Source organism: Perognathus longimembris, chromosome 14 (genome assembly GCF_023159225.1).
Source record: "Perognathus longimembris pacificus isolate PPM17 chromosome 14, ASM2315922v1, whole genome shotgun sequence".
Taxonomy (NCBI): Eukaryota; Metazoa; Chordata; class Mammalia; order Rodentia; family Heteromyidae; genus Perognathus; species Perognathus longimembris.
Genome location: NC_063174.1, coordinates 33048803 through 33063772, shown reverse-complemented (window position 1 = coordinate 33063772; position 14970 = coordinate 33048803). Strand labels below are relative to the sequence as shown.

The window sequence follows — 14970 nt, the reverse complement described above, 5'->3', positions numbered from 1 at the left end:
TCTGTGTTCAAGACTAGTGCTCTACCACTTGAGCCACTGTACCACTTTCTGGTTTTTTCTGAGTAGCATATTGCAGATACAAATCTCATGGACTTTTCTGTCTGGGCTGGCTTTGAACCATGATCCTCAGATTTCAGCCTCCTGAGTAGCTAGGATTGCAGGTTTGAGCCACCAGTATCTGTCTCACTTTTGTTTTATTTTGACATAATCTCCCTATTCAGCTCAAGCTGGCCTACGCCCCTTGTTTTTAAGGTAATTGACAGAGGGAAAATACACCATGCCCAGGGCGTACCAGGGTCTGCAGACTGCTTGCTTCTTGGCGTAGGTCTTCCAGCTGGGAAGTGTAGGATTTCAGTTCTTCGGTTGTTGGGTATCTAAAGTTATACACACTCACACTGGGTAGAATACTCATCGGGGTAGAAACCTGTTTGGAAAAAAAAAACAAAACCAAAGTCTCATTAGTGACAGTGTGAGGTGTAAAAAGGTCACAGCATGTGTTTTTCTGAGTTACTTCATTGCTGGTTTTATCTTAATAAGGAAAAATATATATTCAGGAGGCTGAGATCTGAGGGGCTGAGTTTTAAGCCAGCCTGGGCAAGAAAGTGTGTGAGACTTTTATCTCCAGTTACACACCAAAAAAACAACCCCCTCCCAAACAAAACTAACAAACAAAAGTCAGAGAGCTGTGGCTTAAGTGGTAGAGTAGCTAGCCCTGAGCAAAAAACAACGGAAAAGGCTCATGGGCAGCACCCAGGCCCTGAATTCAAGCTCCAGGATTGGCATGAATATACATGCCCCCCCCCCAACACACTAGGGACAGATGGTAGATGGCTATGCTTGGGGGGAACATGGCATTAGACATTTTGAAAAGAGACTTGTATATGTATTTTACATTGCATATTTACTAGGAGAAACCAAGACTAAAAGCCAACCAATGAGGTTGCTTCAACTTTGGTCAAATAAATTTCTTGGCAGGAAAGGAACTGTTGAATCAGACAGTTGAGATATTATTGATGACCTTTGCCCAGGCAGGCTACTGTATGAAGAAGGTAGGGTGCTATGAACAACTGTAGTATTCTGCTCATCAGCTCCCTGTCCATAGAGAAAGACAGCACCGGCCATTTCAAACCTGGAAGGGCCATAAAACTGTGCACTGGAGGGAACATTGCCTGACAGGGCTCCTAGATACTGAGGCTGCACCGGTAGACTCTAAAGAATCTTTCCATGAATGGCACACCACTGTTTGCTTTGTTTTGTTTTATGCTGGTACTAGAGCTTGGATTCAGGGCCTGGGTGCTGTCCTTTAGCTTTTTTGCTTAAGGCTGGTGCTCTGCCACTTGAGCCACAGCTCCACTTCTGGCTTTTGTGGTTAACTAGAGATTTTTTTTTTTTTCTGCTCCTGAGGGCTTTGGACTGCAATCTCCAGATCTCAGCCTCCCGAGTAGCTTGGATTACAGGTGTGAGCTCTGTTTCCTGCAAGTGAACAGCTACTTAATACAGAAGACACATGTTTAGTGAGTGCATGCTTGCTGAGGTCCAAGGACAATCAGGCTGCTGGCTGTGTGCACAGGTTGACTGACCTGCGGCTCCAGGAGCTGAGGCACAAGTAGCTGCATGTTTGAGGACAGTTCGTGATGAAGATACTGCCATTTATCCCCACTTTGGCTCTCGGGTGCTGAGGCTGAGTCTGCAGGTTCATTTCCAGGGTTAGATACCTTGTGGCTTTTGAGGAAGGAAAAAGGGTGAAAGGAATAAGCAACACTAAATAACAACAAAAATAAACTCTGTCTTCCATTTAGACATTGCTTTAGGGATGGCTTTTAAAGAAATATGAATTTTTTTAACCATAAATCTACCAAGCATCCAACTATTTAAGCATGTTTGTACCTCCCAGGAGATTCCTGAGCTGTGTGGTCATCCTGTTGGCAATCCTGGAGCCACATTTTCTTAGCATTAAATTCTATAAATTTGATTAAATCTTTCTGTTCCATCGGTTTGAGCTCCAGAACCTACAAATAAAAAACTTAAATTGGTTTCACTGATCCAGTTAGTACCTTAGAAAACAATCTAATTTTGAACTACTTCTTAAATTATTGTTGACTACTTTTCTTGTGTGCTTATTGTTTTTTAACTTTTATTTCTTAAAATCACATGTAAGGGCCAGGGATGTGGCTCGATGATAAAGAATGTGCCTAGCACATCCTAAGGCTTTGGTTGACACCCAGCAGTACAAAAAAATAAAGTAAATAAAATAAATACAAAGGCAACAACAACAACAAAAATCCATCTGGAATCCTGCCTGCCTGTGCCTACCTGCCTGCCTGCCTGCCTGCCTGCCTGCCTCCCTCCCTCCCTCCCTTTCTTCCTTTGCTCTCTCCCTTTTTGTTTTGGACATGGAATCTTGCTAGCCCAGGTTGGCTTTGAACCTACTATCCTCCTGCTTCAGCTTCCTAAGTGTCAGGATTGCTAGTGAGCATGCCTGGCTGGAAGTTTTATTCATGTCCTTATAACTGTTGAGGCCAAAATTACCTGCTGCAGTGGGACATCTTTTTGTCTGCTGAACTGTGGCCTTTCAGTTCCAGAAGACGCCGGGTCAGAAAAGGTAATGGGCTGGAGGACTTCATGATGGTCTGGAGGTTTCTTCAGCATGCCGGGATGCTGCAAAAACACAATTCAAGACAGTGTGCTATTTACTTAAACAAGGAAGAGCCACTTTATTTCACCTCTAACAAAGGAACCAAGGCAGGCAAAAGTTTCACAGCAAGTAAATAACAGTTATTTGCCAAAATTATATACGAGTCAATGTATTCATTTCATAACTACTTCAAAATCTATGACACTTAATGAAAGGATCATCTTAATCCCTCAGCCAAATTCACCCACTGAACTACTAAAAGCAAAGAAATTTTGTCTTTTTTTTAAAGAACAAAGTACACACAAACACACACACACACACACACACTATATTATGCCAGGCACTGGTGGTTCATGCCTGTAATCCCAGCTACTCAGGATCACAGTTCAAGGCTAGACCAATCAGAAAAGTCCATGACTCTTATAACCAGCAAAAAGCCAGAGGTGGAACTATAGTTTAATTGGCAGAGCACCAAGCTCCCATCCCATCACATACCCTTTATAGGTATGCAATATTATTCAATACATATACTTTACAAACGAGAGAACACAAGGATGGAAGGGGATGGGACAAGGCCTATGTCTCTGTAGCCCATCTCATTCCTGGGAAGGTAAGAACCCCAGTAGCCACCACTCTTAAGTCTGGAAGCAAATCTTATACAACCAACTTCTACTCAGAAGATGCACATTTAGAAACAAGATGCTGGGCTGGGGATATAGCCTAGTGGCAAGAGTGCCTGCCTCGGATACACGAGGCCCTAGGTTTGATTCCCCAGCACCACATATACAGAAAAAAACGGCCAGAAGCAGCGCTGTGGCTCAAGAGGCAGAGTGCTAGCCTTGAGCGGGAAGAAGCCAGGGACAGTGCTCAGGCCCTGAGTCCAAGGCCCAGGACTGGCCAAAAAAAAAAAAAAAAAAAAAGAAACAAGATGCTTTTAAAACCTGGGAGAATACATTAGCTACATGATACTCTCGTGTGTGTGTGTGTGTGTGAATAAAAGTGCACTGGAAACAGGTTTTGTTTTCCTGATGTCACACTTTAATCTTAACTATAAATGTTTAATTTTCATGTCAATCAGAGTCATAGAATGTCTTTAAAACCCTCTTATGTCTTTAAAATTCTTTTATGAAGCCTTACACCAGAGCTCACTGTCAACAAGGACTCATGATCCTCTTACAGGGAATCCACAACCACCTAGACAAGAAATCTCTGTCCATCCCATATGGCTTGAAGACCTACTATTCTTTCTCAATTACTAGTTTCTGGATCATTCTTCACACCCACCAGAGCCCTCTTCTGTCTGCCTGTGGTGTACCAACACTTAGCCTGCACACAGCCAGTGTTACCTGCTCCTCACTGTGCTTCTCCTGCAGCATCAACTGCACCTTTTCCAAATTGCACTTCACCCTTTTGAGTTTCAGGGACAGTGCTTCGGCCTCATGTTGAGTGGCTCCACTGTCTCCCAGGCCCTGGTCCTTGCAAGTGTCCAGCAGAGATGCCACCTTGTGCTCAATCTCAGTCAGCATCGCCTAGGAGAAAAAAAAAATCACTTTATCGCTCATACTGTATTTTTTTTTTCATCTTCTTCTTTGGCGCTGGCTTTCAACATGCAAAGTGTGTGCTTTACACTGAGCTATACCAACAGCCAGCAGTGTTGGTCTTGAACAAGTAATGTTCACCAGAATATGGGAGCCTGACACTGTACCTAAGAGGACATAAGCTATTCCAGAAACACAGAATGGAAGGAACATTGGGGGAAAAAGAAACTTCCACATAATTTCCTGTCCTTTGCACCAGAGCTGCCATCAAACTGATGGCAGAGGACACTCTAGAATAATCTACAGTAAGTGATTCTAGGGGCTGGGAATATGGCCTAGTGGTAAAGTGCTCACCTCGTACACATAAAGTCCTGGGTTCGATTCCTCAGCACCACATATATAGAAAAAGCTGGAAGTGGTGCTGTGGCTCAAGTGGCAGAGTGCTAGCCTTGAGCAAAAAGAAGCCAGGGACAGTGCTCAGGTCCTGAGTTGAAGCCCCAGGACTGGCAACAAAAACAAAGCCAAACAAAGTAAGTGATTCTATAAACATTTTAGAAAATATGTATTCAGTCAAGCTCAAAGGTTAATAACACAGACAAGGGGCTGGGAGTGCAGCTCAGTCATACACTTGCTTAGAATGTGCAGAGGCTCTGAGTTTGACCCTTTGCATGGCAAGTAAACAAAAATCCCAAATTAAGAATAAAGCTGGAAACTGATGGTTCATATCTATCATCCTAGCTACTCAGAAGGTTGAGACCTAGAGGATCATGTCTCAAAGCCAGCCTGGGCAGAAAAGTCTGCAAGATTCCAGCTCCAAAACAACCAGCACAAAGCAGTGCAGAGGCGTGGCTGAAGTGGTACTAGCTGAACAAGCTATGCCTGTGTGAGGACCTGAGTTCAAACCCCAGTACCAATAAAATAAACAACCAGCCAACCAACGAATGAATAAAATGAACGAATGAATGGATAGTCCCTACTTGTTTGGACCTAACTTGCCTGGGTTTGAATTTCAGCCCCTCCATTAGTAGTTGTACATTCCTAGGAATCTTACTTTACTTGTATGAACCTCTGTTATCTTCTAACTAATGGGGATAATAATAGAACTTACCTCCCAGGGTCATTGTGAGCAGTTAAAGAGTGACATCCATGTATTCTGGCCTGAATCCATGTACTTTGGATTTAATGAGTTAAAATCATCTTCGTAGTCTGTGCTTAAAAATGTTAAGCACTAAGCTAACTAAAAAGCCTTGACTATTCTTACCTCTCCCCTCCCCCCTTCCCTGTTCTTTTTTTTTTTTTTCTCCACTGTTATCCAAATGTCAGGTGGAAATTTTTAAAAAACAACACCACACAACTATTAAGAAACCTCTTCCCCTTGCTCTTTGTGTTATCCTCAAGGCAGATAAGCCTCCGATGAAGAGGAGACCACCAAAGGAATAGTTTGGAACCTAAAAATGCTCACTCATGATACAGCTGTCGAAGGTACACACAGATCTAAAAATAAAGCAGCAGGTTGAGGACTGTTTCCTGGTAAGCCTGGCTCTTTGTGCTCCTCATCAGAGCAGGTCTGCCCTCCCCTGGGGTTCAGGAGCCCAGGCTGGGAGCCAATTGGCCAGGCACAAGAGCAGCAGCAGCCACACACATTCCGGCACCATGAGGAAGGGGGCTAGAGCTCCACGCATGACTAAGGAGAAGCTCAGGTTGCTGAGAGAACCTTAAAGAAAAACTCTACCCTATAAAATGCATGTTCAAATATGGTTTCATCTAACTCCTCCAAACAAGCAACCAACTTCCACCCTCTAAAGATTCTTCTGAGTGAAACAATGAATGCTTTGGAGTAGCTATAAATGACCAGAACAACAATCTATGCTGTTTTTCCTGTGCAACTATTTTGTCTGTTTTTCCATGTGTCTACAGAGCCTTCATGATGGGCATTTTGATAGTACAGGCTGATAGTCTCTGCTTTACTATCAAGACTTTGATTTTACTATCTCCTTCATTACTAGTTTAAGCTGTTTCCAGAGCTTTACTGTTGTCATTAATGCTGTTATGATTATTTTCCCCCACTTTGGATTATTTTCAGAGGATAAATTGAAAGTAATGGTCTGGTTAGGTCAAAGCAGATGGATATTTCATATGCTCACTGCTGATCTTCTAAAACATTGGCCCTGTTACACAGAATAGTGAGTTTATTCACAGACAGTGAGTTTATTTTTCTAGAGTTTTCCTTGGATGACATAATTTTGCTACTGTAAACTATGTGTCTTTAATCATCAAATATTAAATGAGCAAATATAATTTTTCTTAACTGATGATCTGTTTGCTCCTATCCTTTTTAGCATTTTTTTTTCTACTGGGAAGAGGATGTTTTATAGATTCATTTTAAGGACTGTCATGTTCCCATAAGAGATCGTGTACATGTTATATTGTTGTATAAATAAAGCCAGTGTGGCCTTTGTACACTGGCCTCTATGTTTATTTCCTCCCAGCAGGTGAGAACCATTAGTTCAAAGCCTCTCAGAGCCAAGCTCAATTTCTATACATTCTGTGATTGGGGGCACTTGGATTTGACCTGAGAGCTTTGTAAGTGCTAGGCAGCTGCTCTACCACTTGAGCCATGCCCCTAGTAATGATTTTAAATATAGTCAAATAAGCACAAACGCAGCCATTTAAAACTTGCTTGCTTTGCATCCAGGATCTGTCAACCATGTATAAGACAAATCTTGGGCTTATAAAATGTCTTATGCCTCTCTGCTACACTGTAGAGCTCTCTGACCCAGAGCTTCTCTACCGTGTTAGGACACTGTCTGGAACTAGAAGATTCTGGTTCATTTTTCTGCTAGGAATTCCCTTTCCTCTTCCCCTTCTGGGCAGTTGTTCACCTGTAGCCTCATACCATGCTTCAAGCTCTGGACATCTGCAAAGCACTTCCTCATCCCTTATGGTCAGAATGCCAAGACTCCAGAAATTTTTTGACTATTTTTTTTATACACAGAGCATCTTCAATGATCACAATGTAAGAAAACTATTTAAAAAACAAACAGGGGCAAAGCATTTTCTAGAAAGACAGAAACTTGGGACTGGAGGCTAGCATGTACAGGCCCTAGGCCTACACCCAGCATTGTACAACAATAGATGGAAACTTTCACATGCATGGAAACTTTAGAGTCTATTCCCAGAGAATCTACATGCTGAAGAGGCAAACAAAACTTGCTTAGAGAAAGTGAAAGCATTATATTTCAACCTCACTGTGCTGCCCACTTAAAGCTTGTTGAGTGGGGCTGGGGATATGGCCTAGTGGCAAGAGTGCCTGCCTCATATACATGAGGCCCTAGGTTCGATTCCCCAGCATCACATATACAGAAAATGGCCAGAAGTGGCGCTGTGGCTCAAGTGGCAGAGTGCTAGCCTTGAGCAAAAAGAAGCCAGGGACAGTGCTCAGGCCCTGAGTTCAAGCCTCAGGACTGGCCAAAAAAAAAAAAAAAAGCTTGTTGAGTGCAACTGCCACCTGATGGTTGTGTCTTTCCTTTGCACAGCCCAGAAATCTCAAAATAGATGCAACTGGCACCTACAATGGGATTTTGGTGATGATTAAGGAATTCACATAAAAGCTACCCAATCAGTTGGCAAATCAGTACTGGTAGACTTAAGTACCTGGTTCTCAAAATCATGAGAGCCAGGGAGGAGTTGGGGGCGGGGGGAGGAGCTCAGTGTAGTCTTGCTGTGTGTAATGTTGGACTCTTTCAAAGGCTCTGTGGCCAGGCCAACCAGCAGCACTAGTATCTGAGTGGATAGACTAGGCAATCTGACTACTGGAGTCAAAGATGCTGAGCTGCTGTGAGAAGATCAGCCAATTCAGGTCTCCTAACCCCACTGGCACTTTCTGGATGTTGCGAGACTGTAGGCTGGAGCTGAGGAAAGGGACAAGGAACCCAGGTAAGCAGTAGGGGAGAAAGCTTCAGGAATGGCCAGTATGCCTGTGTTATTGGGACATGCAATGATGTTGCTGCCATGTCATCATTCCAGCCCCTCCCTGGAGGGACAGAGAGCTCAGCCTTTGGGCTGAGCCAGCAAGCTTTCTTTGGAGTGACTAAAAGCAGGAAGCTGAGGTCTCTGCTCCTCTTAACCAAGCCCAGGAGCATTCCTGGGGAAAATGGCCACAAAGCCTTTCTCTATGGTATTGGAATCTTGCAAATCAAGACACATGGTTTCATTTCTGATGAAGGAATATTCCAAGTATTTAGGATGATGAATAAAAAATACCAACAGTTATTGAGTACTGTTGGTTTGGTTTTTATACCAGACACTGCTTTATTTACCTGTTCTTGTTACATCTTGGCCATCACCTTATGAACTACTCTGAAAATAAAGCTGAGAAGTTTACTTCTCTAAGTTCATGGTGAATGGGAGAAAACTGGCTTTGAACTCCAAATTTTGAGCTCTTATCCACTGTCATCCCCCAAGTGCACGATGTACATAAAGCATTTCAAAGAATTACCTGGAGAACCACAAATTAAGGCCAAGATAAATGTGAGGTTCACAGCAACAGAAAGAAACACAGTGTTGCTTTAAGAGAATGCGCTCAGTCTTGGCAGGTGATTGGTGAGGAGGCACACCATGAACTCTAGCCTGTCATCTTACCTGGCAGCCGACCAGCTCCTGCTCCACCACCTGCTGCATGTCTGCGTTTAATGTTTCCGGCTCAAATGCCACGTTAGCTTGTTGCAGCCACAGCTCCAGCTCAGCCACCTGAGTCTTGCACACATGGAGGACTTCTGCAGGCTGAGGCCTACTTGTCTCCACCGTGGCCTCAATAGTTCCTGGTTCGTCAGAGAAGTCCAGACCTGCAGCCTTGATAGGAGGTGCAATACCCTAAGATAAAGCCAAAGGCAATGCAGTGTCAAGTCAGGAGTCCAAAGATTTCAGACTTGGGCCCGCAAAGATTTGCAGATCTGTAAATGCCCCCCCCCCCCAGTTAAAGAAACAAAATAGGGGCAGAAGAAAGAAAAGAAAAAAAAATGCACCTCTACTCTCATAGCAACAGTCATGTGACCTGGCGGCCTAGGTTTCCAGGCAGCCGATCTGCATGTACACAGGTACAGTGTTCCGGGCGCAGAGGAAGCCAACAGGAGCCCCAGGAGACAGGTGAGAGTGTGTGCATGTGGGTGTGTGCCCCAAACATTTCAGGGAACTGGCCAGTGTAAAGTGGCATGACACAGGATTAAGCAATGTTTACACTGCTATGTACTCTATTCAAACAGCGAAGAAGAAAACCCAACAGAACAAAACAAAATAAAACAAAATGCTCAGAACTACCAGCAGGGATATAAGGAAATGTACCATATACCAGAACTTAACCTCTCCTCAAGTAGGTGGATTGTAAAATATTATAGCTCACCTTTGAACACATAGGCTGCTATATATCCAAGCCTCGCTGTATTAACACCCACTTAAATCTAGTAACAAATTGCAGTGAAGTAACCTAGAAACTTTTCTCTTAGCCAACAAACAAAAGTTTAAAAAACTTTACCTCCTTAAGATACACAAATCTTATTGAGTGAAAGATGGAGTATCTAAAGTATGGTGTAAATAAAGTAGAATATATTTAAAAATATAATTCTATTGTTATTATTACCTTTTTGTTTTCATTTCCTAGAGTTCATTTTGATAAATATTATTTTATATGACCAGAGGCACAAGGTTACCTCCCCCCGCCCCACCGTTCCTGGGGCTTGAACTCTAGGCCTGGGCACTATACCTAAGCTCCTTTTGCTCAAGGCTAGCCATTCTACCACTTGAGCCATGGTGCCTCTTCCAGTTTTTTCAGTGAATAATTAGAGATAAAGTTTCCTGTCTGGGCTGGCTCTGAACCACAATCCTCAGATCTCAGCCTCCTAAGGAGCTAGAATTACAGGTGTAAGCCGGCACCTGGCTTAAGGTTACCATTTTTTATATACTGAAATATTGAGGTGTCTTATCAAAGTTTCTCCCAGGCAGGAAATTTAAATATTCTAGTAATTTTACAGGAGACAGCGTCAATTTGGAGGTAAAAGATGGTTTAATACAAAGAACTATCTGCCTTCTACTGTATTTTGTATCTTTCTCCAGAATATTGAAAGAGCATATTGACTCTTCTTGAGAAAATTCCCTCAAGATTAAGGATTTATTGTTTTCATCTACACAAGTTTTGGTCTCAATAAATATTTTCTTGTGATGATAATAACTTACAATGTTTTTAAATTTTATTGATTATGTGTGTGCTAGTACTTAATTTTTTTTTTTTTTTGCACAAGGGTGGCACTTTACCACTTGAGCCATAGTTCCACTTGCGATTTTCTGGTGATTAATTAGAAATAGAGTGTCATGGATTTGTCTACCCCAGCTAAGGATAAAGAAAAGCAGTGTTGAGAATTCTGCCTCCTGAGTAGTTGTATTTTTTTTTTTTAAAAGTAACAGTGGGAGTGTAAGGGAAGGTACAGACATGGAGGCAGAAAGGGTGAACAAATGCAGCAGTGGACACTGTGTTAAAATGAACTATACAACTTGTGGATAGAGATATGGAAGAAAAACTGGGAAAGAACAAGTGAAGGGTGACATTGTCCAAAAAGAAAAGTACTCTTTACCTGACTTATGGAACTGCAGCCCCTGTGTACAACACCTTTATAATAACTATGGTTTTAAAAAATAATAGTGTGTGTTATTACTGTTAGATACCAATTTCTGATTGTCTGATGAATTATTTTCCATTTCTTAGATCTTATTATATCTTATTTGTTACTAAGACTGGAGATCCTTTTTTTTGCCACTTATTGAGATAGCAATCTGTTCATATTAATGAATGAATCAGTACTAGCTGAAATTATCATCTGCCTTCTTGACATACTCAAAAGTATGATTTGAGTACCTCTTCTAGTCCACGTATACCTTTAAATGCCAGTATTAAGTTTCTCTGCTTTCTCACCAACTTAAGGAAATAAACAAGCTGGATGATTAATCTGGGCTTTATTTGCTACTTATTTAAATTTGAAAAGAATCCAAAAGGGAATGGAAAGAGAAAACGACTATTTGCAACTTAAGAACCAGCCACTAATCAGCCCCCTCTTTTCACAAAGAGTCTGTAGGACCATTTGACCTGTTCATACCTCCCATCTTACAGTAGTGAGCGCCTCTGGGAAATGTGGGCCCAGACATAAGTCATTTACCCAAGGTCACATGGAGTTTTTAAATTCTAATTCCTGAGCGTTTTTTTTTTTTTTTAAATAATATCATCACTAAAATTTTCTTCTCTATATTGTATCTCCAAATTCTTTTTCTTTCTACCCTTGTTTCTTTCTCTCCTCCCTCCCTCCCTCCTTCCCTCCCTCTCTCCTCACTTGTTTATTTTCATGCTGGTAATGTATCTTGAACTCAGGGTCTTGGGCTCTCATTGGCTTTTATGCTCAAGGCTGATACTCTACCACTTGAGCCACAGCTCCACTTTTTATTGGTTAATTGGAAATAAGAGTTTCATAGACTGTTCTACCCAGGCTGGCTTTGATTCTTGATCTTTGGATCTATGAGCTACCAATGTCTAGCTAATAGCCCCAAATTGTAAAGGCAGAATTTATTAAAATGGTTGTTTCATGATTTTATACTTTGGGGAGCTAAAAATGTTGTGCTTTTTTTTAAAGCTAAAAATGTAAATTCTCAGGCTGGGTGCTGGTGATTCATGTCTACAACTGCAGTTCAAAGCCAGCAGGATGGAAAGTCTGTGAGACTCTTATCTCCAATTAATTACCAGAAAACTGGAAGTGGAGCTGTGGCTCAAAGTGGTAGAGTGCTAGCCTTAAGCAGAAATACCTCAGGGATAGCAATCAGGCCCTGAGTTCAAGCCCCATGGCCAACTTAAAAAAAAAAAAAGACCTCTCTATATCATTAATATTTAACCTTCATTGAAACAAACAAACAAACAAACAAAACACAAATGGTGCCTGTCCTACTGTGCTAGGGTTTGAACTCAGGGACTAGGTGTTATCCCTGAACTTTCTGGCTTATAGTTCTCCTTGAGCTCTATTAAGCAGCCACAGCTACTTTTTTTTTTTCCTTTTTCTTTTTTCCTTTTGGTGGTTAATGGGAGGTAAGAGTCTCATAGACTTGCTGGCCTGGGCTGGCTTTAAACCACATGTTAATTTTCTGGCTATAGCTACATTTCAGGGCAAAATAACAATCCTTTAAAAACTGCGTGACAAAGAGAGAGAAAGACAAAAGACCAGACTCTAGACAGGACACGCTATCCATTTAATCAGAAAACACAGGTGCCAAGATGCTTGTGCATGAAGCATGGCGTTTGCAGGTTATAAAACACAATGCTATGCTCTTTAAAATATTTATTTTCATCAGTTCCACAAACATCTGAACATTCTTCCTCTGCCCTCCCCCACCTCATAAAATGAGCAACTGCCTCACTGTGCATGCATGATCACACACAAGAGGTGCCAGGGAAGAGCTGGGTAGCGGTGTGCTCTGAGGGCCAGCCTGTCTGGGAATCACATCATTCTGCATTATGTGTTTATTTTGGTGCAATATGGGTCATGAAGGGCTCAGGACCTTATCGCATGTTAGGGACTTCTCATTTGCCCCCCCCCCCCAAAAAAAAGCTCTTAACTTGCAAATCAGAAGGTATGTGGAGGCTGAGGTCAGCTGATGGTGTAGCTGCCAATCCCTTGGGGGCCCTGCTCTCCCCCTCTGGTATGTGCACGGAAAAGGACATCTAACTATTGTTTTCAGCTCTCAGAAACCACTTGGCCTTTCACAGAACAGAAGTTTTCTTAGAAAGAAATCATAAACCCATGTATGTATTTATACACAATCAGTTGAAGACACAGTCACTAGGGCCTTACAGCTTGAAACCTGGAGGCATAAATCAAGATCTAGGTTTCAAACTTACCTATTACCAGTTAGTAGCTAAAATGGGATGGGAGTGGTCCCTACCTTCTAGAACTGGTGCAAAGGTTAAAAGAAATAATATATTTAAAACCCCAGGGGCAAGAAATAATATATTTAAAACCCCAGGGGCTTGCTGTAATCCTAGCTACTCAGGAGGCTGAGATCTGAGGATAGCAGTTTGAAGCCAGCCTGGGCAAAGTCTATGAGACTTTTATCTCTAATTAAACACCAGAAAAAAGCCAAAGTGTAGCTGTAGCTCACTTTGGTAGAGTGTTGTTAGCCTTGGGGGTGGGGGGAAGGGAGGAGAGAAAGCTCAGGAAGAACATCCAAGGTCTGGCATTCCATAAATTTTGTTACCCTCCTGTCTTCTTATTTCTCTTGGTTGTCTTCATTACGTGGCCAGGGCAAGAACCCTGTGCATCATCCACACCAGGAAAAGCACACAAGGCATTGTAACCTCCAAGCAGAAGACCTGCTGCAGCCACACCACCGCCAAAGCGACCTCTCAAACAACATACAGATGCTGCCTAGCAAAATTCTACAAAGCAGGGACTGCAACTTTCCTAGACCTAAGTATCCCCCATGGGCGCAAACCTCTGACATCTGAACGAAAACACAGGAGGGGAAAGAGAGGAATAAAAGTCAGAAACCACTAGCTAGGTTTGAAAAAATAGACAAAAGGTTGGGAAAAAAGACACACACACATATATATGTGTGTATATATGTATGTATATATACATATACACATGTATATAAAACTCCATATAAATGAGGACACTTTTTTTTTAATACATGATGTGTATGTTGGTACTAGGGCTTAAACTCAGGGCTTCAAGCTTTCACTTGGCTTTTTGCTAAAGGCTGGTGCTCTGCCACTTGAGCTATACCTCCACTTCCAGCTTTTTGTTGCTTAACCTGAGATAAGAGCTCTCTGGCTTTGAATCCAGATCCTCTGAGCTAAGCCTCCTGAGTAGCTAGGATTATAGGCGTGAGCCACTAGTGCCCGGCCTAAAGAAACTTTTAGTGCAGCAGAAGTGTGCTGGCATCTTTCAGGAGTTTGGGCCCAGTGACGCACTGAAATCAACTTGAGTTTACTGCTTCCTGGAGGGCCTTTTGAGGACAACGGGTATGGGTCAGCATCCAACTAGGAAGAGGACTGGGATATTTGGTGGCTCTTTACTGTCCCATTTACTCTCTGTAGATATACTCTCTGAATTCTGATTTCCTCTGTTATAAACCCACGGTAGGCATTAGCCTGTGATAATTAAATGTTTAGGAATTCAGTGCCTTTTATGTAATGGGCCATTAGTCATGACCAGCCCTTCCCCACTGTCACTGCCCCCACACGCCTTATGTATGGATTAAAGAAGCAGTCAGTCACGATTGCTTTTCTCTGCTCATGTCATGCTTATTTTCTCCAGGTGCCATCTCATAGAAAGAATGTTCGAGTTCACAAGGAGCACCTGGTACGACATAGGAAGTGCTGCAGGCCACGGAAACCTGGCCACCTCTAGGAGGGCCACTAGGACTCCAAGCCTGGCTGGCTGATAGGCTGGGACTTACCTCTTCTGTTTGGCGGGCCATCAGGGAAGCTTCTGGGCTTTGCTCAGGGCTTGGTGAATTGGGTGCGGTAATCTGGGCCATGGAGCGGTCACACGTACTTATCCTCCCACCTGCCTCCTGTGAAGAGAGAAGCCAGAGTTTCATGGATGGCTCTGCCCTGCTTCCGGAGAGCCCTTCTTCCTGGACTGATCAGCTACAATGTGCCGGAGAAGGCAGGTGCCTTTAGAGAAAAACTAACTGCCTCCGGTTCATCTTCGTTTGAACGTCTTAAGTTACCCCAAATTCTCTTACTAATGAGCATACAAGGAA

The 14970-nt window shown here is 42.6% G+C and overlaps 1 protein-coding gene across 4 annotated transcripts in view; it reads right to left on the bottom strand.

Moving 5' to 3' along the window:
- Positions 1–14970, bottom strand: part of Syne2 (spectrin repeat containing nuclear envelope protein 2) — a 197788-nt gene that overhangs the window by 97607 nt on the left and 85211 nt on the right. For 3 of the 4 annotated variants that reach the window (XM_048361958.1, XM_048361959.1, XM_048361960.1), the window contains exons 42-48: positions 14662–14778; positions 8815–9045; positions 3982–4164; positions 2530–2658; positions 1888–2009; positions 1581–1722; positions 293–424 (exon numbers count right to left, since the gene is read on the bottom strand). In XM_048361958.1, the coding sequence (XP_048217915.1) occupies positions 293–424; positions 1581–1722; positions 1888–2009; positions 2530–2658; positions 3982–4164; positions 8815–9045; positions 14662–14778 (1056 nt within the window). Of the gene's footprint in view, positions 1–292; positions 425–1580; positions 1723–1887; positions 2010–2529; positions 2659–3981; positions 4165–5281; positions 7140–8814; positions 9046–14661; positions 14779–14970 lie in introns of those variants that run through there. The other variant, XM_048361961.1, reaches the window with a different exon arrangement.